The sequence below is a fragment of the Vitis riparia genome, chromosome 13 (genome assembly GCF_004353265.1).
Source record: "Vitis riparia cultivar Riparia Gloire de Montpellier isolate 1030 chromosome 13, EGFV_Vit.rip_1.0, whole genome shotgun sequence".
Classification (NCBI taxonomy): domain Eukaryota; kingdom Viridiplantae; phylum Streptophyta; class Magnoliopsida; order Vitales; family Vitaceae; genus Vitis; species Vitis riparia.
The window spans coordinates 2,927,787-2,952,941 of record NC_048443.1 but is presented as its reverse complement, the minus strand read 5'-3'; the positions used below and the strand labels follow the sequence as shown (position 1 = coordinate 2,952,941).

At 37.1% G+C, this 25,155-nt stretch overlaps 2 protein-coding genes and 1 pseudogene across 2 annotated transcripts in view; 2 read left to right on the top strand and 1 right to left on the bottom strand.

The window, feature by feature from the left end:
* The window catches only part of LOC117927665 (putative disease resistance protein RGA3), a 54,340-nt gene that overhangs the window by 17,893 nt on the left and 11,292 nt on the right, over nucleotides 1-25,155 (top strand). The gene's annotated exons all lie outside the window — the stretch shown is intronic.
* LOC117927847 lies at nucleotides 920-1,747 on the bottom strand (annotated as a pseudogene).
* On the top strand, nucleotides 3,958-23,840 carry LOC117927662 (putative disease resistance RPP13-like protein 1). Its single transcript, XM_034847292.1, has 5 exons — nucleotides 3,958-5,554; nucleotides 13,120-13,230; nucleotides 13,388-13,814; nucleotides 19,262-23,621; nucleotides 23,720-23,840. Exon 4 carries the CDS (start codon nucleotides 19,268-19,270, stop codon nucleotides 23,561-23,563), a length of 4,296 nt encoding a protein of 1,431 aa, XP_034703183.1. The 5' UTR covers nucleotides 3,958-5,554; nucleotides 13,120-13,230; nucleotides 13,388-13,814; nucleotides 19,262-19,267; the 3' UTR covers nucleotides 23,564-23,621; nucleotides 23,720-23,840.

The following is a 25,155-nucleotide window of genomic DNA, read 5'->3' as shown; positions in this document are numbered from 1 at the left end:
TTCCTCTGATTTGAGGAAGTTTGCACGCCTGGAGCAAGTCCAAACCCAGCTCAAGAAATGGCAGATTATGTTGGAATTTATATAGGTGAATGGAAATTAGAATTAGACACAACTTGTTTTAAAGGATGTGTCTTGTATTTAAAAGACACAACCTCTTACAAAGGATGTGTTTGGTGTTTTAAGACAACCCTTCAAAGGATGTGTCTAGTATTTAAAGATACATCTCTTCTAATAAGTCACCAACAAATCTATAAATAGGGATGATATTTCTTATTCATTCATTCATCTATTCTCTTCACACTTTCTCATTTCTTGTCATTCAAGTCCTCCTTAACTTTAAGTCTAGTCATTTTTCGTTTTTATTAAATATTTGGTGTTCAAGAGAGTACAAATCACTAAGTGATTTTTAGTTTCTTATAATTTGAAGTGTTACTATCACAAGAAAGTGATCATTGTATCCTGAGAGACGACTGTCAACAAACCATAAGTATTTGAGCGGAACAAATTCATCTTAAGGACATAGAGTCAAACTTTAGTCTCAATCAACTTTATTTGTGAGTTTCAATTTTCTACTTCATTTTATTTGTATATTTATTATACACACTTATTATCCATATATTCAATGATTTGGACAAAAATCTTAAGACGAAGTTGCTTTTATTTATAATTTTATTACAATTGATCTTTTAGTGAAGATGGTTTCTGCATCTTCTATTATACCTCCTACTGTTGCACATGGTGAGAAACCTAAGAAGTTCATTGGGATAGACTTCAAGAGGTGGGACCAAAAAATGTTGTTCTACCTTACAATAGGATTGACAACTAGGCGGGTTTGGGCGGGGCCACCCCTACCCCATTCCTGTCCCAATTATATAAATCCCTTTCCCATACCCGGGGTGGGGTGGGTTAATGTCTCCCATTACCATTTACAAAAGAGTTGATAATCCCATCCCTGTACCAAATGTGTTTTCGGGGCGGGGCGGCGTCGGGTGCTGGCCCATGCCACCGGGACCATCAGCAACATCTTCCAATTTCGGAACAGCTTCAGAATCTCAACGGCCTCGGTTGACACATTGGAGTACTTGATGTTGGTACAGTGGCTGTCGTCATCCCGAACCACGCGGCTCGGGTGCAAGATCGCCAGCTTGAGGACAGTGTCGACAGACATGAAACACATGAACCCAATGTAAGTATTGTTGTTCACGGACGCAACCTCACTCCATTTGTAGGTCAAAATGAAGGGGATGAGCCCACCAATGACGCCCCTCATATTGAAGATGCTCTAGAACAGCGATATGTATGAACCCTTCCTCCCCGACAGGGGGTACAACGTCATGATAGCTCCCTGCCCCACCCAAATCAGTCCTGCTCTGATTCCGAGGATGGCGCCAACGACAATGGCGAAGCCCTGGTGCTGGTAGTGGTTGTAGTAAAGGAAAGAGTCGGCGTAGAGGACGTAGGTTGAGCAATCGACGAAGAGGGTGAAGTAGGGGCCGAGGATGTTGTAGATGCCACCACCCAAGATGCCAAAGATGGCGAAGGTGGTGTAGAGGGCAGTGTTAGAATTATTGGCGGCGGTGGCATCCACCTGCCCACCTCCCCCCATCCCGGAAAGGGTGTTGAACATGCTTAGACATCAAAAGTATACCAAGCCAATCAAACAGACCTGAACTAGTGGGGAATTGTATCTAAAAATGGATTTGTTAGGCAACCCCACCACTGACTCTTCATCTTCCCCAAACCCCATTTCTCTTCTTACCCACTAGATCATATCAGAATCAGATTCAAACCCAAAGTCTCTATGTATGTTGGTAATTAAAATTTCGGGCAAGACGGGTAACTACAAACCCATACCCGCCCCGAACCCAATTCGGGTTTCACAAAACTTTCTCATACCCGATTAATTTATCCCATACCCATCCCAATAGGGGCGGGTGACCCGATTGACATGTGAAATTGCCATTCCTACCTTACAACTGTGAATCTTGATCGGGTCCTATATGAGGATGCCCCTATGTTAAAGAAGGGTGAAACTGATAAACAAATGGAAGCTTGGAATTATTCTAACTTCCTATGCAAGAATTACATCCTCAATAGTTTGGACAACACATTGTACAGTATGTATAGTCCAATAAGAACTACTAAGGAACTTTGGGAGTCCTTAGAGAAAAAAAAATACAAGACAAAGGATGTTGGCTTGTGATAATCAATCGACTATTGGAAGAACACAGAATAACATGTATAATGGTAAGTCTCGACATATACGTCGAAGACATAATACAGTAAGACAATTATTTTCAAATGGAGTGATTTCCATTGATTATATCAAATCAAAGGATAACCTTGCGAATCCGCTTACTAAAGGTTTGCCAAGAGATCAAGTTAACTACTTATCAAGTGGAATGAAATTAAAGTCTATAACCAAAAAGTCTTCATAATGGTAACCCAACCTAGTTGACTAGAGATCCCAAGATCTAGGCTCAAAGGGACAACTAAGTTATGAATGACTAAGAGAAATATTAAAGAGATAATCTCTCTTATCTATTCCTATGATGAAATAGTGTTTTATGCCCGTGAACAAGGTTAAGCTTTGCCTTTAATGAGTCTTATAACTTGGAAAACAAGTGGGGTATGACAAGACGCTCTTAATAAGAATTACTTATGTGAGTGTGGAAGGGAGTCGTTCCTATGAGATTTTTTAAGGATGAAATTCTCTATAGCACTCATGAAACCAAGATCTTTGTAGGACCAAAATGAACACAACCATGAGAATCAATGGTGATTCGGAAGGGAATTGTGTGGATAATATTGTCTTGATTTACACTAACAGTTAAACAATTCAAGACATCATGTTCATTGATTAGCTCGTAAATTCGATAATATTTCACTAAGGAAGGTTCAAAGTCACAAGCTACCTATCCTGACACAATTACTTTCCAAGTTGTACTCTCTTGAATGATTAGCTTGTCATTTTCATTTTTTAAGACAATTTCCATTCATGTGGGGGATTGTTGGAATTTATATAGGTGAATGAAAATTAGGATTAGACACAACTTGTTTTAAAGGATGTGTCTTGTATTTAAAAGACACAACCTTTTCCAAATGATGTGTTTGGTGTCTTTAAGACACAATCCTTTAAATGATATGTCTAGTATTTTAAAGACACATCTCTTCTAATAAGTCACCAACATATCTATAAATAGGGACCCATGACATTTCTTATTCATTCATTCATCCATTCTCTCTACTTTTTCTCCTTTCTTGTCATTCAAGTCCTCCTTAGCTTCAAGTCTAGTTATTTCTCTTTCTACCAAATATTTGGTATTTAAGAGAGTACAATAACCAAATGATTCATTGTTTTTTGTGATTTGAAGTGTTATTATCATAAGAAAGTGATTGTTGTATTCTTGGAGACTATTGTCAATAAACCATAAGCACCTAAATGGGACAAATTTGTCTTAAGGACATAGAGTCAAACTTTATCAAGAGAATCCTTGCGGAAAATCCTTGTAGTTCTAAAATGGTGCCAAGAAAGCAGCTAAATCACCTATGCTTTACCTGGAAAGTGCCAAGAAAAAAGAAAAGAAATATTAAGAAAAGTAGTTTATTTATATTGAAAAATACGTTTATATATTTTTAAATTATAGAATTTTTATACAGAAAAAGAACCAATTGCAGAGATCTGAGACATCCTTTCTCTGTAATTCATCAACAAACTATTACATATTTAGCTTCAAAAATATCTCACACAAAATTATTATAGATGTGGTTACAACTTACAAATATTTGATATGAAATACAGAAGGCCCAAAACTAATAGCCTATAGTACAACACAGATTAGGCCCATAACACTAAGCCCAACAAGCCCAATGAACCCTGGTTTATTTATTTACCATCAACAGCGCACCAACTACCCTTAGCTTCAGACCCTTCCCAAACGCTGCCTGTCCCAAGCCGCCTTCTTCTCTCTTCTTCCTGCCAGGCTACCACTGCTCCCACATAGCTGAGAGAGATGCTATGAATGGGAGCAAGCTTCCCTTTTTTATAGACCTCAAGGGAAGTTCTTCAATTGCGGTTTGGGAGTTGGATGGCAACTAACATTGGTGAACATAGGCGGCAGTGGTGGTGCTGACTTCAATCTTCCAGCGTTTCCGGCGAGGCGGTGGTGGTGGTGGAGAGGGCATAGGGTGCTGTTCCTGTTAAAATCTAATCCAAGTGGAGTTGGGTAATGGTATTATTTGTTGACATTCCCAGTGATTTACAGAGTGTTTTTGATGGTTGGTGTCTTAATTGATTTTTCCTTGGAAAAGATATTGTTTGCTTTGCTGAGAGTTGGTGCCTTTGGAGCATCTCTGGTCCCACCCCCTTTAGAGCCCTTCTTTTCTTTACCACCCCCAGCAGCAAATGTCCTGCAGCCCAGCACCCTGACTGCCTCCCCTGTGATGATGAAACTTCTCATTGATTTTATGCAGTTTATTGCCATGTCTTTTCCCTGCAAAAATATTTTACAAAATCATCAATAGTTCAAGGTTCAATTTCAACGTAACATGCTTCCTTTAATACCCCATATCCACCACTTTGTAATACGCCACTGCTATACTCTACAATGCAGCAATAGACTTCAAATCCCTTTAATGAGTTGGGCAAAGCAGTAGGAACTCAAGCAGTAGTCTCTCTACCAGTGCATCACCATTCCAACACAACCAATTGTGGTCTTCAAATCTTGCATATCTTGCAATGTTCATCTCTCTCATCCTTCCCAAGAGGCAGATTTGTCTGTACCCTTAAATCTATTAGGGTTGGTGATTGTGCACAGCTGCAGCCAATTTCAGAGGAGATGTTTCACCACAATAATAATGCTCTTGAAGATTTGAACATCTTGGGGTATCCCAATCTCAGAATCATACCAGATTGCCTCTACAACCTCAAAGATCTTCAGAGCGGAAAATGTGAGAATCTGGAGCTGCAGCCTCATCAATTGCAAGGCCTCACTTATCTTACTTCACTCAAGATCACTAATTGTGAGAATATCAAGATGCCCTTATCAAAATGGGGCCTTGCCAGGTCGACCTCTCTTAAAACTCTCACCATTTCTGGTTATCACCACCACCACTCATTGCTTCTTCCTACTACTCTAGCTGAGCTTTTCATTTCAAGCTTCAAGAATCTAGAATCCTTGGCTTTCCTGTCTCTCCAAAGGCTCACCTCTCTTAAAAGGCTATGCATCTCCAGTTGTCCTAATCTCCAGGGCTGTTTAACACGCTTTCAGAACTATTTATAACATATTGCCCACTCCTAATTTGAAGGTGCTCAAAAGAGAAACGGGAAGATTGGCCCAAGATTGCCCACATCCCCTATGTGAAAATAGATGGCAGATTGATCCTTTAGCAATAAGGAGTTGAGATTGCAGCAAAATGAACGCAGAGACCATTCCACTGTATATATATATATGCTTGGTATTTTTTCTTCAGTGTGCCACAATTCCTTTTTGTGCACGTACGTAGGATGTGAAGGAGAAAATAATGCAAATGGAATCCAATTCTCTAACCACAGGTTCAGACAATCAAATTGAGTATACTCTATTTCATTCATGATCTTTTTTGACTTCATGCATTTCAATTGCGTTGTCCTCAAGAAGCATTCTTTTCTCATATATCTCTATATAAAGTTCTGCATTTTTTTTCCTTACTTGTTCATAGATACACATTTATCAACTTAGGCCATGTTCTTAATGCTTTTAATGTAAGATATTATACATGATATATTCAATTCAATGAACACTTACAACATGAATTCAATCTGTAAAAGACTTGTAGTCCACTTACCTCCAGCCATCGGATCAAGTTGTTGGAATCGGTTCAACCTTTGGTTTCCAAACTTTGATGATCTCCTTTGGATGGTGTATTACTGAATAATGAAGACGGCAGATATTGAGTTCGGGACCATGAGAAATATATAACCGTGGCCTCCCATCATACCACGTTTCTGCAGATTTGCCACACCCTCTTTAAACGCGGCGGAAATGTGCGATCATGGTGGAGGACAAGGGTGTTGAACCACTTCAGGATTACCCCTTCATGGTGGTGAACGTGGAGACGACGTGGGGTGATAACATTCTCCCACTTGGTCCACACCTTTAACTTAATGTCCTATCTTAATCCATCAATTATTCGTATTAAGTAACAAATACTTGAATCATGGCGATAAGTCCTCTATATAACGAGTGTTATCTTCCATGTATTATAGTGCATTCATTTCTTAACATTTTACTTTATGTGGCAATATTACTTAATGAATAAACCCTATGTTCATTCTTGGTCCAATGAAGTTAAATTTTCTCAAAATTAAAAGTGCACATCAATATGAGGAAACATCATAATAAGAGTTTGTACAATAGAAACTACATAAGGGAACTAAGTCCCATGTTCATTACATGATCCTTGAATTTCAACGGTGGCATGCCCTTAGTCAAAGGATCAGCAATCATCAATTCAGTGTTAATGTGCTCAATAACCACTTTATTTTCTTTAACACGTTCTCTTGTGGCTAGATACTTAATGTCGATGTGTTTGCTTCGACTTCCACTTTTATTATTCTTCGCCATAAAGACTGCAGTTAAATTGTCGCAATATATACTCAATGGCCTAGATATTGAATCCATAACTAAGCCCGGAAATGAAACTCTTAAGCCATACACCATGTGAAGTAGCCTCAAAACAAGATATGAACTCAACTTCCATAGTAGAAGTAGCAGTCATGGTCTGCTTAACGCTCCTCCAAGATATAGCTCCACCGGCCAATATAAAAATGTATCTAGATGTTGATTTACATGAATCAACACAACCAGCGAAGTCTGAATCTGAGTAGCCAACAACCTCTAAATTGCTTGTTCGTCTGTACATAAGCTTGTAATCTTTAGTTCCTTGAAGATATCTCACACTTTCTTTGCAGCTTTCCAGTGGTCCTTACCTGGGTTACTCTGATATCGTCCTAACATTCCGACAGCAAATGCAATGTCAGGCCTTGTGCAGACCTGAGCATACATCAGACTTCCAACTGCAGAAGCATATGGAATGTTCTTCATTTGTTCCCTCTCAAGATCGTTTTTTGGGCATTGGTCCAGATTGAACCTATCACCCTTCACTATAGGAGAAACACTAGGTGAACAATTCTTCATCCGAAATCTCCCTAAAACTTTATTGATATAGGTTTCTTGAGACAAACCTAAGATACCTTGAAATCTGTCTCTATGGATCTTAATGCCGATGACATAAGATGTCTTACCCATATCCTTCATGTCGGAATTTTTAGAGAGGAATTGTTTCACCTCATGAAGTATACCCTTATCATTGGTTGCAAGTAAGATGTCATCCACGTATAAAACAAGAAAACAAACTTTACTCCCACTGACCTTAAGGTATATGCATTGATCCATAACATTTTCTTCAAAACCAAATGAAGAAATTATGTTATGGAATTTTAAATACCATTGGCGGGATGCTTGTTTTAAATCGTATATGGATTTCTTAAGCTTACAAACCAATTGCTCACCATCACTAGAGGGGAATCCTTCAGGTTGTTTCATGTAAACCTCCTCCTCTAGCTCTCCATTAAGAAATGTTGTTTTCACATCCATTTGTTGCAATTCCAAATCAAAGTGGGCTACTAATGCCAATATAATGCGCAAGGAATCTTTCTTAGATATAGGAGAAAAGGTTTCCGTGTAATCGATTCCTTCTTTCTGAGTGAACCTTTTTGCAACAAGTCTGACCTTGTATCTCTCAATGTTGCCTAATGAGTCTTTCTTTGTCTTAAAAACCCATTTACAACCAATGGTTTTTGCACCATTAGGCAACTCAACAAGGTCCCAAACATCATTGCACTTCATGGAACTCATCTCATCCTTCATGGTATTGTACCACAATTCTGATTCTTTACAACTCATGGCTTGTGAAAAAGATTCGGGATCGTTTTTGGCTCCTATATTGTAGTCACATTCCTGTAGATACACTACATAATCATTAGGAATTGCTGACCTCTTAGTTCTTCGAGTAGACCTTCTTAAGGTTGCACCAATATCTTCTAAGGAAGTATGAGGTTCAACTTGTTGTTCAGAAGTATCAGGAAACTCCTGATCAACTTGATCTACTGGAATGTTGTCAACAGCTTGTGGAACTTCAACGACTGGTTGAACTTCAGCGATTGTTCGTTCTACACCCAATTGTACTTGAGGGTGTTATGAACAATAAACAATCTATCACTTGAAGTGGAAGGTTGAGACTTTGTATGATCAATATCAGAAACTATGTTTCTGAATTGATCGCTCCCACTAACCAAGTCATATTCAAGAAATTTAGCATTTCTCGATTCCACAATCCTAGTGCTGTGAGATGGACAGTAAAATCTGTACCCCTTAGACTTTTCAGCATATCCAATGAAATACCCACTAATAGTCCTTGGGTCCAGTTTCTTCTCCTATGGATTATAAATTCTCACTTCAGACGAGCATCCCCAAACGCGCATATGTCGCAAACTCGGTTTCCAACCTTTCAATAACTCAAATGGCGTCTTTGGGACAACCTTGGTTGGAACTCAGTTTAATATATACACTGTTGTCTTAAGTGCTTTAGTCCACAAGAATTTAGGAAGTTTTGAGCTGCTAAGCATACTCCTCACCATGTCCAATAAAGTTCGGTTTCTTCTTTCTGCTACACCATTTTGGTCTGGAGAACCAAGCATGGTGTATTGGGCAATAATCCCATGTTCTTGAAGAAAATTTGCAAATGGCCCAGGTGATTGTCCATCTTCCAAGTATCTACCATAATATTCTCCACCTCTATCTGATCTCACGATCTTAATTTGTTTACCATATTGTTTCTCTACTTCTGCCTTGAAAACTTTAAAGGCTTCTAAAGCTTCATTTTTATTATGAAGTATGTAGAGATACATGTATCGTGAGAGATCATCTATGAAAGAGATGAAGTATTTCTGACCATGAGAGTCCATGTCAAGACTACATATATCAGTATGTATGATCTCTAGTATGGTAGAACTCCTAGTAGCACCTCTCTTTGACTTGTTGGTCTGCTTTCCCTTAATGCAGTCCACACAAGTCTCAAAGTCAGTAAAATCTAGAGTACTAAGCACCCCATCATTCACCAATCTTTTGATTCTATCTATGGAGATATGACCTAATCTCTGGTGCCACAATGTAGAGGAATCCTCATTAACAACACATCTTTTAATGCCAGTTTGGACATGTAATGAATTATGAGTGGTATCAAATTGTAAGAATATGCAATAAAGACCATCAGACAAAATACCATTCCCAACACAATCAGATTTATAAATCAAACTAAAAGATGTTTCTGAAAAATGAAAGGAATGTCCAAACGGTACAAGTCTAGAAACTGAAATCAAGTTTCGTGAGAAACTTGGTACATAAAAGGTCTTTTGCAATTCTAAAACAAAACCACTATTTAAAGTTAAATAACATGTCCCTATTGCTTCCACATGCGAGCCCATCTTGTTTCCGGATAAGATGAATTGCTCACTTGTCACTGGCTTCCTTAGGTTTTGCATACCCTGCAAGGAATTTGAAATGTGGATTGTAGATCCAGAATCAATCCATCATGTGTTGGTATTTACATTAACCATATTAGATTCATAACAAACAAATGAGGTAGGGTTACCTTTCTTCTCAAGCCATTTCTGAAATTTCAGACATTTCTTCTTCACGTGTCCTTTCTTTTTACAGAAAAAACACTTTTCGTCTTTCTTAATGTCAGATTTGGGAGAAATTTGTTGCTTCCCTTTCTGACTAGCTTGAGATTTTCCTTTCTTTCATTTCTTTTGCGTCACTAGCATGGCACTTTCTCCCTGTTCCATCAATAACCTTCCTTCCTCTTGAACACACATGGTCATCAATTCATTGATAGACCACTTATCCTTATGTGTGTTGTAAGAGATTTTGAAAGGTCCATATTGAGGCGGAAGAGTGTTAAGGATAAAGTGCACCAAGAAGGATTCAGACATTTCTACCTCGAGTTTCTTCAATTGAGCCACTATGTCCCTCATTTCCATGATGTGTTCGCGTACACCTCTTATACTGGTGAGTTTCAGGGATGTGAACTTCATAATCAGGGTGCTTGTCAAGGCTTTGTCTGAAGTGACAAATTGCTCGTCAATAGCCTTGAGCAATTCGCGGACATTCTCATGTTGCTCGATCGAACCACGTATACCAGCACTAATTTTTGTCTTTATGTACATCACGCTGAGCCGATTAGATTTCTCCCAACGTTCGTACAATAATATTTCTTCAGGTGTGCTGGCATTAATGATCTTATGTGGTTCATCTTTCCTTATGGCATAGTCTATGTCCATGCACCCTAATTGAAGAAGAATTCTCTCCTTCCATATCTTAAAGTTATCTCCCCTGAGTTCGGGAACCTCACAACGAATATCAGATATGCTAGGTAAAACTGCATAAAAAGATTACAAACTTATTAAAAAAATTTGAGGCTTTAATTTAAATTCATGTTTTACCAATGTAGAACATGCTTTAAAAATTGAATCTAATTTTATTAAAAATTGTCTGTGGGCTAAATCTTTAATTCAATAAGATTCATCATCTTTATGATAGACTTTATCAAACTATTTTATTAAATTATGAAATTTATTATGAATATAGTTTGATATTTTCTGTCTATAATCTTTATGATAAACTTATTAAATTAATTCTTCCTAACTCCTGTGGGTAAATTAGGAAAAATTAATTTTAATATTTTATCCTAATTAATTATATAAACATAATGAAAACCCTATGGGGTAAAATCATCATATTTATATAGTTAATTACAATTAATGTCCATTATGTGATCCTTATTAATATATAATTTTTTATATAATTAAGGATGTTGTGGCTATTCCTTAATTATTTAAAAAATCATATGGATTCACTAGACATTAAAACTATATGATATAATTTTAATATATCTAACTAAATTTTAGGCAACAATTGCATGCATTAAAAACTACAACTTTTAATTTATCTAACTCAAATTTAGGCTATATTTTTACACATACAAACATATAAATTAAAATAAATAATTTAATTTGCATGTATAAAAATAACATATAATTTAGAATAATTTAAAAGGTTTCAAATTATGAATGGGTGCCTAAACCCAATAAAATTATTTCAAACGGGTCATAATTGCCTAAATTGACCCAATTTTAACAATTAACCCATGGCCCTACACTTAAAGCCCCTTAATTTAGTAAAATGGGCCACTGTCATGCAATAAGCTTAATAGGCCCAAAAGTCACTTATACCAAGGCCCAAAAAACTTAGTAGAACCCAATCTCTCTCTAGTTTTTTTTTTTTTTTTTTTTTTTTAATAATGTCACAAACCCATCTTCCTAATTTTCAGCCACCTGTGGACTGCTTCATCCCCAACATCGCCATGCACGCCGCGGCCAATGGGACAGGCTGTCTCTTTTCTGGTAGTGATGTGATAGCCGCCACAATTGGGATGGGCTGCATCCACCGGAGTGCAGCCCGACTCCCTCATTCGCAGGTGAAAGACGCATCAACAGTGTATGGATATTACACTTGCAGCGGCGCTTGGAAAGCGCCTGAATGGCGCTCGGAAAGGGGGCCTGTAGTGCCTCCAAACAACACCTCCAATGGTGCTTAATGGCGCTCTAAATGGGGCTCGAAATTGTGCATGCAGTGAATATATATAAATGTATGTAGATAGAGAAAGAGATGGGTTTTTATGGTGAAGAAAAAATCTAGATCAAAAGACGCTGTAGTTGAATGGGTTGCATGGCTGTAGGTGGAAGTAAACCACAAAAGCTGAATCATTTCACCTAATTTCTGGTTCTATTCGAATTTATTTCCAGAAAGGAAACCATTATCTAAGCTACTAACACCAAGGCAGAGGCAAGATTGCAAGGCTCTGATACCAAATGTAAGATATTATACATGATATATTCAATTCAATGAACACTTACAACATGAATTCAATCTGTAAAAGACTTGTAGTCCACTTACCTCCAGCCATCGGATCAAGTTGTTGGAATCGGTTCAACCTTTGGTTTCCAAACTCTGATGATCTCCTTTGGATGGTGTATTACTGAATAATGAAGACGGCAAATATCGAGTTCGGGACCATGAGAAATATATAACCGTGGCCTCCCATCATACCACGTTTCTGCAGATTTGCCACACCCTCTTTAAACGCAGCGAAAATGTACGATCATGGTGGAGGACGTGGGTGTTGGACCACTTCAAGATCACTCCTTCATGGTGGTGAATGTGGAGACGACGTGGGGTGATAACATTTAAACCTATGATTTCACATTTTTCCATCAACTCAAAGATTTTTCAAGTGAGTAATAAAGAATACAAATGGTTAGATATCACTTTTTTCTTTGTCCTCTTGATTGCCATGCTTCTCTATTTGGAATTGGATACTTCTGTTTGTAACTTATTTTTTGTTACATTTTTAATTGCATTACTTCTTACAATAATTCAGGATTGGCCTTTTCTCAAAAATAATTGTTCTTCTTAGTCTCCTCTTCAGTTAATGTAAGCATCAAATTTCTACCTTTTTGTTATATCTGTCGATAATTTTCTGGTTTCAATTGTAAACCACACATAAATAATTCGAAGTTGCAGAAGTCTTGCTGGCTCACAACTTACCATCTCATGTGTATTCCGAAGAAAGGAAATCTGCAACTTGGGATACAATCAGTTGTGATCATTCTTACATATGTATAGCCTCCTTCATTTGTATCGTATGTTCTGATGGCATTTCCTTTTTCTCATTACATATACATGAGGAAGATTTTTTGACTTCCATTATAAGTTTTCAATAACTATGTTTGCATTTCTTTTTACTTCAAGGAGATTCAGGGGTGAAAATTCTTTTGCATTTGTCTTGACGTTTGGCACTTAAAACTATATAATGGTGTTTGGTGTTGAAAAAGGGGTACTTCATTGCAGAATAATGAAAGTATAAATAGTTCTTTACCATAAAAAAAGCTTCATGGTTGTTAAGATCCATCTAATTCCTTGTCCTTTTCTTGACATGTTCTTCAATTTGTGGAAGATGTGGGAGGAGAGCTTGAATCAAATTAAGCCAACTCCTTGCAAAAGACGAATTCTTGCTAAGAAACCTCACCACACGCAAGTTCTTTCTTATCCAAGAATTCTCCAGCAGGTAATTCGAGATTATGTTTCATCTTTCTATCTCTTCATGCTGGTGCACTCACTGATTTCACTCTTGTGTATTCATCTGATGGTGACCAACTCTTCCTCTTCTACACGCCATTATGTGATAATAATCAGACCTCTCTGTCTTGCTTGAGTTCAAGCAGAGCTTTCTGATTGGTCAGCATGCTTCTGATGATCCTTCTGCTTATCCAAAAGTTGCAGCTTGGAAATCTGAAGGAGATGGTAGTGACTGCTGCTCATGGGATGTCTTAAGAGTGTAACAAGGACACTGTCCATGTGATCTGCCTTAACCTTGGCAGCAGCTGTCTCTATGGTTCTATCAACTTCAGCAGCGCCTTCTTCCACCTTGTGCATCTTCAAGGGCATGATCTCTCTGATAATGATTTCAATTACTCTATGATCCCATCAGGAGTTGTCCAGCTTTTGAGTCTAAGAAGTCTAAATGACACCTCACCTGGATTCTCTGGCCAAATCCCATTGGATCTCTTAGTGCTGTCCAAACCGATTGTCCTTGATCTCTCACAAAATCCATTGAAGCACCAGTAACCTGACCTTGCTTCAGATTCAGGGGTGAGAAGCATTTCTTTCTTGTAATACAAAATGCTTTTGGGAAGCTGGTTGTAGCATTCCTGGTGAATGGTGTTTTGCTCTGTCAATTTGGTACACTTTTAAACTTGTTCTCTTTCATATCGTTGGACCAGCATTGTGGAAGTGGCACTAATGGTAGTGTTGGAGCCTTGGAGGTGATGTTATGATAGTTGTATAGGTGTGAAACAACAAAATTTATGCTTCCACAAGTAATAATTCTTAGCTTTCATTGAAAAACAATTTTATCTATTTGTTATATAATAATAATAATAATAAATAAATAAATAAATAAATATATGTAAATATAAATATAAAGCTCATTTATGAAAAAGACTCTTATTTTTCAAAAAAAGTGGACAAATTTAATTTACATTCCTTGTATTAGAGCCCAATCAACTGAAGGGAAAAAGGCAAGCTTGAGTATAACTCTCTAAGTTAAAAAGAAGAAATTGAAAGAAAAACTCATATTGTTTGGTTGCTGTAGACCCCCTCAAAGGGTGTTCATTTTTTATTATTATTATCTGATTATCTCTCCTAGCCATCCCAAAGAGGAGCCGTTCTCGGGCAGCTAAATAGGGGATGGGAAGTGAAGGAAAGCGGCTGATGAGAAGAAGCCGTTTCTCGGGCAGCCAAAGAAGGCTGGCAGCCAAAGAGGATGATGGGTGAGCTGTTCTTGAGCAGCCTAAAGAACTTGAGGTGACGGTCTAAGGGAACAGAGGAGCTAGGGCTGCAGGGGTGACAGAGGAGATTTTTTTTTCAGTGGCTTGCTGAGGAAGACAGGAAAATGAGGAGGTTTAAAAAGCCAGAAGAGAGATTGAAAGGGGGTTCGGAGGGGTTTTTTTCTTCTTTTTTTTTAAGAGGCTGCTGTGGAGAGGGTCCGGGGGAGGTTCTGGGAGTTAGAGGAAGAAGCTTGGAGTCCGTTTTCGCTGGAGAAAAACTTCCTCAGGTATGGTTACTGCAGGCTTATTGATGTTTTTAGCTGTTACCTCTCTTCCATATCTCTTGTTGGTGTTTGGATATCCGTTTGCTTGGGGTGGATAATGAAGGCCACCTGTTGTTTGTTGAGATATGATCCTAAACTCATGTTTGAGGTTGTTAATCTTAATATGCCATGCCTCTAGTGTGAAATATTCCACAATCATGCCAATAGTTGTATTTGTTGTGTTTATTCTTACCTGATCGGAGGGCTCACTGGTGGCTCATGAGTGAAGCCTTAGTTGAGGATATCTTCATCTGCTGTTCTTCATGCTCTGTTTCCATTATTGCTTGCTTGTTGTGGCTGCTCCTTGTTCTTGGACCGCGTTAAATGCATGGACTGTGAGAGAGAAAATCTGGCTGTGACCCCTTGCGAAGATACAGATCCTCAAGGTTTTGATGTCATCAGAGAGTAAAGTTGCTCCGAAGAGATTTCGGCTATTTCAACCACTCCAAGCCTTATTTATATTATTTTGGAAGGTGACTTGAACAACGATGGAAAGGAGAAGTTAAACAAATTAATACCCATTTGTCCTCATGCATGCGTGCCTACCTATTTAACCCCCCTCTTGATACCCATTCCAGCGCATGCATGGCTGCCCCAAAGCTCCTTCCAAAACTCTTGTTAATATCCCAGATTTATCCACCCATGCGCAGGAGGATCATGCTAACCTAGTTATTCATATGCCCATTTCTCATTTTCCATACATGACACTTTCACCTTTCATGCTCTTACCCCACCATACCCACAGCCGTATTCACCACCATGCCCACATTTCCTTCTTCGAAACCCGCTGTTGGCAACCCAACCTTCCAACCTCGTGCATACGTGCCCATACCCACTACCCGAATACCCCACTTATCCATCTCTTACCCGTTTCTCTCTCTATATTATCACCATACCCACACCATGCTCGTCCTCATTAGCCAAGACCACCTTGCATACCCACAAAGTTCATCACCTATTGCTCTTCATACCAAACATCTTCCGTTTCATCAATCACCGAAAACCCTTTTTCTCACTGTTTTAATGTTCCTTTCTTACCAATCCTCTTGCCATCTCACCCACGTCTACGTTACCCATGCACTCATGGCTGCCCAGGTTGCTGTGAGTCTCCTCTAAGGTCCCGAATCTATCTAGCCTTCATAGTGGCAGCAGGAGCATAATAAAAAAAAGGGGGAAAGAGGAATATATTGCATGGCAGGCATGTTTAAAGAAATTGGTGAATAAAAGTCAAAGACATGAATTTATTATTTTTTATTCATTAGTGGCATAGGTCCCGTAGGCCTCAAGGGTGTTTATTATTTGTTATTTTCTCTTTTCTCCCAGGTGCCATCTTCTTAATTCCATTTTTTTTTCATGTTAAAATTTTCATTTTTTTGAAAGTTCCGTTATCAAGTAATTCTTTTAAAAATCTCAACGTTCCGAATTCATTCATTTATTTTATTTATTTATTTATTTGTTAATTATTTTATTTAAGAATATATATATATACACGTACTCTTTCCGAAATAATCTCGTAAAATGCGATTTTTAAATTCAGCTTACGAAACTTCAGATCTGAAATTCAATTTTCTAAAATTCCAATATTTTAATTTTAATTCTTCAAAATTTAATTCTCAAAATAATTTTCTAAAACTCTAACTATAAATTTAGTTTTCCCAAAATTCAATTTTTAATTCTAATATCCCAAAAGTTCCATAATCCCGAATTTCATCTTTTTTAAAAATATCATCTTCAAATAACCTCAAAACTCCAATTTCCGAAACTTTAATTCTCACACCAATTTATTTAATCATCGTTATTTATTCATTTGTTCATTTTCAAAATTCAATCTTTAAAATAATCTTTCAAAATTCTAATTTCTAAATTTAAATTCCAATTTCTGAAATTTTAAATCCTCACATCAATTTATTCGAATTATTATTATTTATTTATTTATTTAAAATTCTATCATCAAGTAATTCTTCAAAATCCCGATTTCTAAATTCGATTTCTAATTTTCGGAATTCCAATTTCCACATTTAATTATTTAATCCTTATTATTTTCATTAGTATTATTATTTTATTTATTTATTCTAAAATTTCATCTAAAGCAATTCATTAAAATTTCTGACTTTCAAATTTAATTTCTAATTCCAAAAATTCCAATATTCACATTAATTTATTTAATTATTATTGGTTTATTTATTTATTCTAAAATTCCATTTTAAACAACTCATTAAAATTTCCACTTCCGATTTTAATTTATAATTCCAAAAATTCCAATATTCACATTAATCTATTTAATTATTATTATTTTATTTATTCATTCTAAAAATTCATTTTAAACAATTCATTAAAATTTCCGACTCCCGATTTAATTCCTAATTCCAAAGTTCCAAAATTCACATTAATCTATTTAATTATTATTATTTTAGTTATTTATTTTGAAATTCCATTTTAAACAATTATTCAAAATCCCAATTTCTGAACTTAATTTCCGATTTCCAAAATTCTAATTTCTTTCAAATTTAATATCCAAAACTCCAATTCTTAAATTTAATTTTTCAAGACTCCAATCTTCAAATAATTTTCGAGACTCTAATTTTCAAATAAATCTCAAAAATCCAATTTTCTCTCGAATAGCTTTAATTCTACTTCGATTTTTAAATAATGTTCTATTTCTTTCGATTCTTTACACAAGCAAGAATGATGAATCTTCATAATTCCGAAATAATGGGTTTCGCGAGATTAATTCAGGCAAGATCAATCGGGCTTTGGTGGGGGCCCCGCATATGTGATTTTATGACTGATTGATTGATTGATTGATTGATTTACCATGCTTGTTTGATTCATTCTGTTCCTTAACATGCGCATAATTTTATCTATTCATGATTCACTAATCCTGTTCCATGATAGCGCATTCACGACTGGAGGACCAGGTACGTATCCACTCATATTTTGTTCATTCTTTGTACATGTTTTGATTCCCATATGTGCATGATCGCTTCGGGTATTCATTGATTTTCTCATTGATTGTCATGTCAGCTTCATTTTATTAGTAGAGACCCGACTTTAGGGACTTAAAGGGGTGCTACGGTCGTTACCGTACCTTCCCAATAAGTAACCTGACCCCCGAACCCGATTCGGTTTTTCGTAGATCACCTTTTCCAAAATAAGGAGTCGCACTTAGGGTTTTCTTTCTTATTTTGTTTACCTTTTTAAAATAAAACAAAAATAAGTGGCGACTCCAAGTCATTTTCTAATAAATAAAAATCATTTTTGAAATAAAAATCAAGCTCGCCATCGAGTGGAAAACGCATGAGCCGAAATGCGGGGTCCACAGTTGCGCTTAAATTTGTTTTTAGATTTATTTTAGAATTTTAATATAAGACTAAAAAAAAATATATAGGAATAATTTAGAGTTGTTTAGATGCATCTCTTATTTTTTTTATTTTTAAATTGAAAAGAATAAAAGTTTTTATATAATATATACAAGAATTTTTAGAAAATTAAATTAAAAAATTAATTGCCTTAAAAACTGTTTAAAAATTTAAGGTATATTTTTTTCTTTTTATTTTTTCATATTTTAATATTTTTTAAAATTAATTTTAAAAAATATAAGAGAAATTTATGTATATATTTTTTATAGGGTGTTTCTACTTTTATATAGACATTTATAATTTTTTAAAAATAGAAAATATATTAAAAGGGTTACATAGCCTTTTATTTTAAATACTTTTAAAAAATATTTATGAGTAAAACCATCCAACGGCACCTTAGTGCGGAGCTCCGATAATTGTGAAAGGCTGCCACGGCTGCCATGCTCTGCTTTTTCCTCAGGGCCCATGACGGCAAAATCCTACCGTTTATGGAAAAAAATAGGGTTGCTCTGCTTTTTCTTCAGTCGTGGGCCATGACCGCAATTGGAATCCTTCCTTTAATAGAAAAAAGTTTAGGTTCCTTTTATAGAAAAAAAACAGAGGGTTTTTTTAATTCTAGAAATTAAATAACTTAAATTAATAAATTATATAATTTTATATTTTATTTATATATAATATTTATTTATTATTATATTTATCAATTTATAAAATAATATAAGATCTTTAATTTAAATATATAATTTTTTATTATTAAAATATATATTTTTAATTTCAATAATAATATGTAATTTAATATTTTTAATTAAATTTTAAAGAAAAATAAGAATTAATTAAAACACAATCGAGGCTTAGCTTAAAAATGAACTCTCATTGTAAATTTCGATTTAATTTAAAAATAAAGTTTTCGATTAAGGTTTCAACTTGAATTAAAAAAAAAAAAAAAAAAAAACTTTTATGACATGGCTCCGTGTCAATGAAGGGGTAGGTGGGGGTTATAAGTTACATTTCATTTTATAAAAGGGTTATTTTTTGCCCCAAAACTCCCTGTTTGATTGCTGAAGCCTACACTACTTGATTTGCCCTTGCAGAACACCATGGAAGTTGTTGGAGAGGCTCTTCTTTCCACTGCCCTCGGCTTGCTGTTTGACAAGTTGACTTCCTCTGATCTTATTAAGTTCGCACGGCAGGAGGATGTCCACACCGAACTCAAGAAATGGGAGAAGGAGTTGCAGAGCATCCGGCAAGAGCTCAACGACGCGGAGGAGAAGCAGATCACAGATGAGGCTGTCAAATCATGGCTGTTTGATCTGAGGGTTTTGGCGTATGATATGGAGGATGTCTTGGACGAGTTTGCTTACGAATTGATGAGAAGAAAGCTGATGGGGGCGGAAGTTGATGAAGCCAGCACAAGCATGGTACGCAAGTTCATTCCTACGTGCTGCACTAGTTTCAGTCCAACTCATGTTGTGCGTAATGTCAAGATGGGGTCCAAGATTAGAGGGATCACAAGCAGATTGCAAGACATTTCAGCTAGAAAAGCTGGACTTGGCCTGGAAAAGGCGGCAGGAGGAGCTACTTCCGCTTGGCAAAGGCCACCACCCACTACACCTATAGCATACGAACCTGGCGTTTATGGCAGGGATGAAGATAAAAAAGCGATTCTTGATTTGCTGTGCAAGGTTGGGCCCAAGGAAAACAGTGTTGGCGTCATTTCCATTGTTGGCATGGGCGGTCTGGGCAAGACAACACTTGCACGGCTGGTTTACAACGATGAAATGGCCAAAAATTTTGACCTAAAAGCGTGGGTTTGTGTGTCTGACGTGTTTGATGTGGAGAATATAACAAAAGCAATTCTCAATTCGGTGGAAAGTTCTGATGCAAGCGGCTCGTTGGACTTCCAACAAGTTCAAAAGAAATTGACAGACGAGTTGACAGGGAAAAAGTTTTTACTCATTCTAGACGATGTGTGGAACAAGAATTTTGATAATTGGGATCGATTGCGTGCCCCTTTGAGTGTAGGGGCGAAAGGAAGCAAAGTCATAGTTACAACACGCAATAAAAATGTTGCATTGATGATGGGAGCTGCCGAGAATCTTCATGAACTAAACCCCTTGTCAGAAGACGCTTGTTGGTCTGTGTTTGAGAAGCATGCATTTGAACATAGAAATATGGAAGATCATCCAAACTTGGTGTCCATTGGGAGGAAAATTGTTGGCAAGTGTGGGGGATTGCCCCTAGCAGCAAAAGCCCTTGGTGGTCTCTTACGCTCTAAACAGAGGGAAGAAGAATGGGAAAGAGTATTGAATAGCAAAATTTGGGATTTTTCAAGCACGGAATGTGAGATTCTTCCTGCGTTGCTGTTGAGCTATCACTGTCTCCCGTCATATTTGAAGAGGTGTTTTGCATACTGTGCCATGTTCCGCAACGACTATGAGTTTGACTCAAAAACTTTGGTCCTCCTGTGGATGGCTGAAGGTTTAATTCAGCAACCAAACGCTGACAACCGCACAATGGAAGATCTAGGAGACGACAATTTTTGTGAATTATTGTCAAGGTCATTTTTTCAATCATCAGGTAACGATGAATCCCGTTTTGTGATGCATGATCTTATCTGTGATCTAGCTCGAGTTGCTTCTAGTGAAATATGCTTTTGTTTGGAAGATAACTTGGAAAGTACTCGACAATCCACAATTTCCAAAGAGACTCGTCATTTATCATTCATTCGTGGAAAATTCGATGTGTTAAAAAAATTTGAAGCCTTTCAAGAGTTAGAACATTTACGAACATTTGTGGCTTTACCAATTCATGGTACGTTTACAGAATCTTTTGTAACTAGTTTGGTGTGTGATCATTTGGTGCCAAAATTTCGATATTTAAGAGTCCTCTCTTTGAGTGAATATATGATATTTGAGTTACCAGATTCTATTGGTGGATTAAAGCATCTACGTTATTTGAATTTGTCTTTCACCCAAATCAAATTATTGCCAGATTCAGTGACCAATCTCTATAATTTACAAACATTGATACTATCCAATTGTGAGCATCTTACAAGGTTGCCTTCCAACATTGGAAATTTAATTAGCCTTAGACATCTTGATGTTGTTGGATGTTCATTGCAAGAGATGCCACAGCAAATAGGCAAATTAAAGAAATTGCAAACCTTGTCAGATTTTATTGTCGCCAAACGAGGATTTTTGGGAATAAAGGAGTTGAAGGATTTGTCAAATCTGCGGGGGAAGATATGCATTTCAAAATTGGAAAATGTTGTGGATGTTCAAGATGCTAGGGATGCCAATCTAAACACTAAGCTCAATGTTGAAAGCTTGAGTATGATTTGGAGTAAAGAATTGGTTGATTCACATAATGAAGACACTGAAATGGGAGTCCTCCTCTCTCTACAACCTCATACCAATCTGAAGGAACTCAGGATTGAATATTATGGTGGTCGAAAATTCCCAAACTGGATGTGTGATCCCTCTTACACTAAATTGGTTGCGTTAAGTCTTATTGGTTGTATAAGATGCATATCACTACCTTCCGTTGGGCAACTACCCCTCCTCAAGAAGTTAGTCATCAAAAAAATGGATGGAGTGAAAAGTGTGGGGCTGGAGTTTGAGGGCCAAGGTTCTCTTCATGCTAAGCCTTTCCAATGCTTAGAGTCTTTGTGGTTTGAGGACATGAAGGAATGGGAAGAGTGGTGTTGGTCAACAAAGTCATTTTCTCGCCTCCGTCAGTTGGAGATAAAAAATTGTCCAAGATTGATTAAGAAATTACCCACACACCTAACTTCTCTAGTAAAGCTCAGTATTGAGAATTGCCCAGAAATGATGGTTCCACTTCCAACAGACTTGCCTTCTCTTGAAGAGCTCAATATTTATTATTGCCCAGAAATGATGCCACAGTTTGACAACCATGAATTTCTCATTATGCCACTGAGGGGAGCGAGTAGAAGCGCAATTGACATCACCTCACATATTTATTTGAAAGTTGGTGGAATATCAGGGCTTTCCAGACTTCAGCCGGAGTTTATGCAGTCCCTGCCGAGGCTTGAACTTCTAGAAATTGACAATTCTGGTCAGTTGCAATGTTTGTGGCTGGATGGGTTGGGATTAGGAAACCTCTCTCGCCTTCGAATATTGAGTTGTGACCAACTTGTATCCTTGGGAGGGGAGGAGGAGGAAGAGCAAGGGCTGCCTTACAATCTTCAGCATTTGGAAATTCGTAAGTGTGATAAGTTGGAGAAGCTTCCGCATGGATTACAAAGCTATACATCTCTTGCAGAGTTGATCATCGAGGATTGCCCAAAACTGGTGTCATTTCCAGAGAAGGGTTTCCCGCTCATGCTTAGAGGTCTTGCTATTTCTAATTGTGAAAGTCTAAGTAGTCTACCTGATAGGATGATGATGAGAAACAGCAGCAACAACGTGTGTCACCTAGAATACTTGGAGATAGAGGAGTGTCCATCTCTTATTTGCTTTCCAAAAGGGCGGTTACCCACCACCCTTAGGCGACTATTCATATCCAATTGTGAAAATCTAGTGTCTCTTCCAGAAGACATCCATGTGTGTGCCCTTGAACAGTTAATTATAGAGAGGTGTCCATCTCTCATTGGTTTTCCAAAAGGTAAGCTACCCCCCACTCTCAAGAACACAGCCAATTGTGGTCTTCAAATCTTGGATATCTCGCAATGTTCATCTCTCGCATCCTTTCCTACTGGCAAGTTTCCCTCTACCCTTAAATCTATTACGATTGATAATTGTGCACAGATGCAGCCAATTTCAGAGGAGATGTTTCACTGTAATACTAATGCACTTGAAAAGTTGTCCATCTTGGGACACCCTAATCTCAAAACCATACCAGATTGCCTCTACAACCTCAAAGATCTTCGGATTGAAAAATGCGAGAATCTGGACTTGCAGCCTCATCTATTGCGAAACCTCACTTCTCTTTCATCACTTCAGATCACTAATTGTGAGAATATCAAAGTGCCCTTATCAGAATGGGGACTTGCCAGATTGACCTCTCTTAGAACTCTTACCATTGGTGGCATATTTCTGGAAGCCACCTCCTTTCCTAATCACCACCACCACTTGTTTCTTCTTCCTACTACTCTAGTTGAGCTTTGCATTTCAAATTTCCAGAATCTGGAATCCTTGGCCTTCCTGTCTCTCCAAACGCTGACCTCTCTTAGAAAGCTAGACGTCTTCCGATGTCCTAAGCTCCAGTCGTTTATACCAAGGGAAGGGCTGCCTGACATGCTTTCAGAACTGTATATAAGAGACTGCCCACTCCTAATTCAAAGGTGCTCAAAAGGGAAAGGGGAAGATTGGCCCAAGATTGCCCACATCCCCTGTGTGAAAATAGATGACAAATTGATCCTTGAGCAATAAGAAGTTGAGATGGCAGCAAAATGAATGCAGAGACCACCACTATATATATATGTGCTTGGTATTTTTCTTCAATCTGCCATAATTCCTTGTGTCATTTGTTTAATTATTGTTCCAAATTTATTTGTTTAATTGAATTGTCTCACATGTCTTGCACAGTTGAAACTCATCCAACAGCAAAAACTCCCCTTCACCAATCACTGGTTTGCCATCCATGCTATAAAGTCTCATGCTTGATGGTTACGAAGGTTGAAAAATCAGTATCTCATTGACAGAAGAAGAAGAAGAACAGATTTAATCTGTATTTACAATTGGAGGGCCTGGGATCCCCTGCTCTACTATGCTATCCAAAAATGTAAGCTGGACACCTTGCTTAAGCAGATGCACATGTGAAGTTTGCTTAAGCAGATACACATGTGAAGTTCTACAAATCTATATGCTCCAGATAAGGGACCAATTCATGAAGACACTAATGGTAACAAGACTATATGCTCTGCCTTAATCACCCTATCATAGAGATGAGTGATCCATCACCCTTAATCACATTATGATTTTTTGTTGCAGAAACTGGAGTCAATGTTAGCAAAAAAATTGCAGATAAAACTTACTTGAAAGCTTTTGTAGTTGTTTGAGTCAGAACTTTATCTGGGGCCTCATGACATGCCTGTTGTTGGATTGCATATCTATGCAACATGCATAGGCTGTCAATTCCCTTTCTATTAGAATCAAGTACGCCCATTCATTTGACGTAACTTTTTTCTTCTTAAGAATTATTTTCAAAATGTTCATTTTAAAGGAATTCCATTTCGTGCATGTAGGGTGTGAAGAGAAAATAATGCAAATGGAATCCAATTCTCTAATCACAGGATCAGCCAGTTAAAGTGAGTATACTCTATTTCATTCATGATCTTTTTTTACTTTGTGCATTTCAATTGCATTGTCCTCAAGAAGCTTTCTTTTCCCATACATCTCGATATAAAGTTCTGCCTTTTTTTTTTTCTTACCATATTCATAGATGTGCATTTATCAACATAGGCCGTTTTCTTAATGCTTTCAAACCTATGATTTCACATTTTTCCATCACGGGATTCTTCCATGTCTTTATAATTTTCCATTTATCAAGATGATCTTTGTTCAACTTACAGGTTTTTCAAGTGAGTGACAAAGAATACAAATGGTTAGATATCACTTTTTTCTTTGTCCTCTTGATTGCGCTGCATCTTTATTTGGAATTGGATATTTCTCTTTGTAACTTGTTTTTCTTGTTAATTACATTCCTTCTTACAATAATTCAGGATTGGCCTTTTCTCAAAAATATTTTTTCTTCTTCTTGGTCTTCTCCTCAGTTAATGTAAGCATCAAATTTGTAAGTCTTTGTTAAATCTGTAGATAATTTTCTGGTTTGAATTGTAAACCACACTTAAATAAATCAAAGTTGCAGAAGTCTTGCTGGATCACAATTTACAATCTCATGTGGATTCCAAAGAAAGAAAATATGCAACTTGGGATTGAATGAGCTATGATCATTCTTACATAACTAAATCCCCCTTCATTTGTATCATATGTTCTGATGGCATTTCCTTTTTCTCATTACA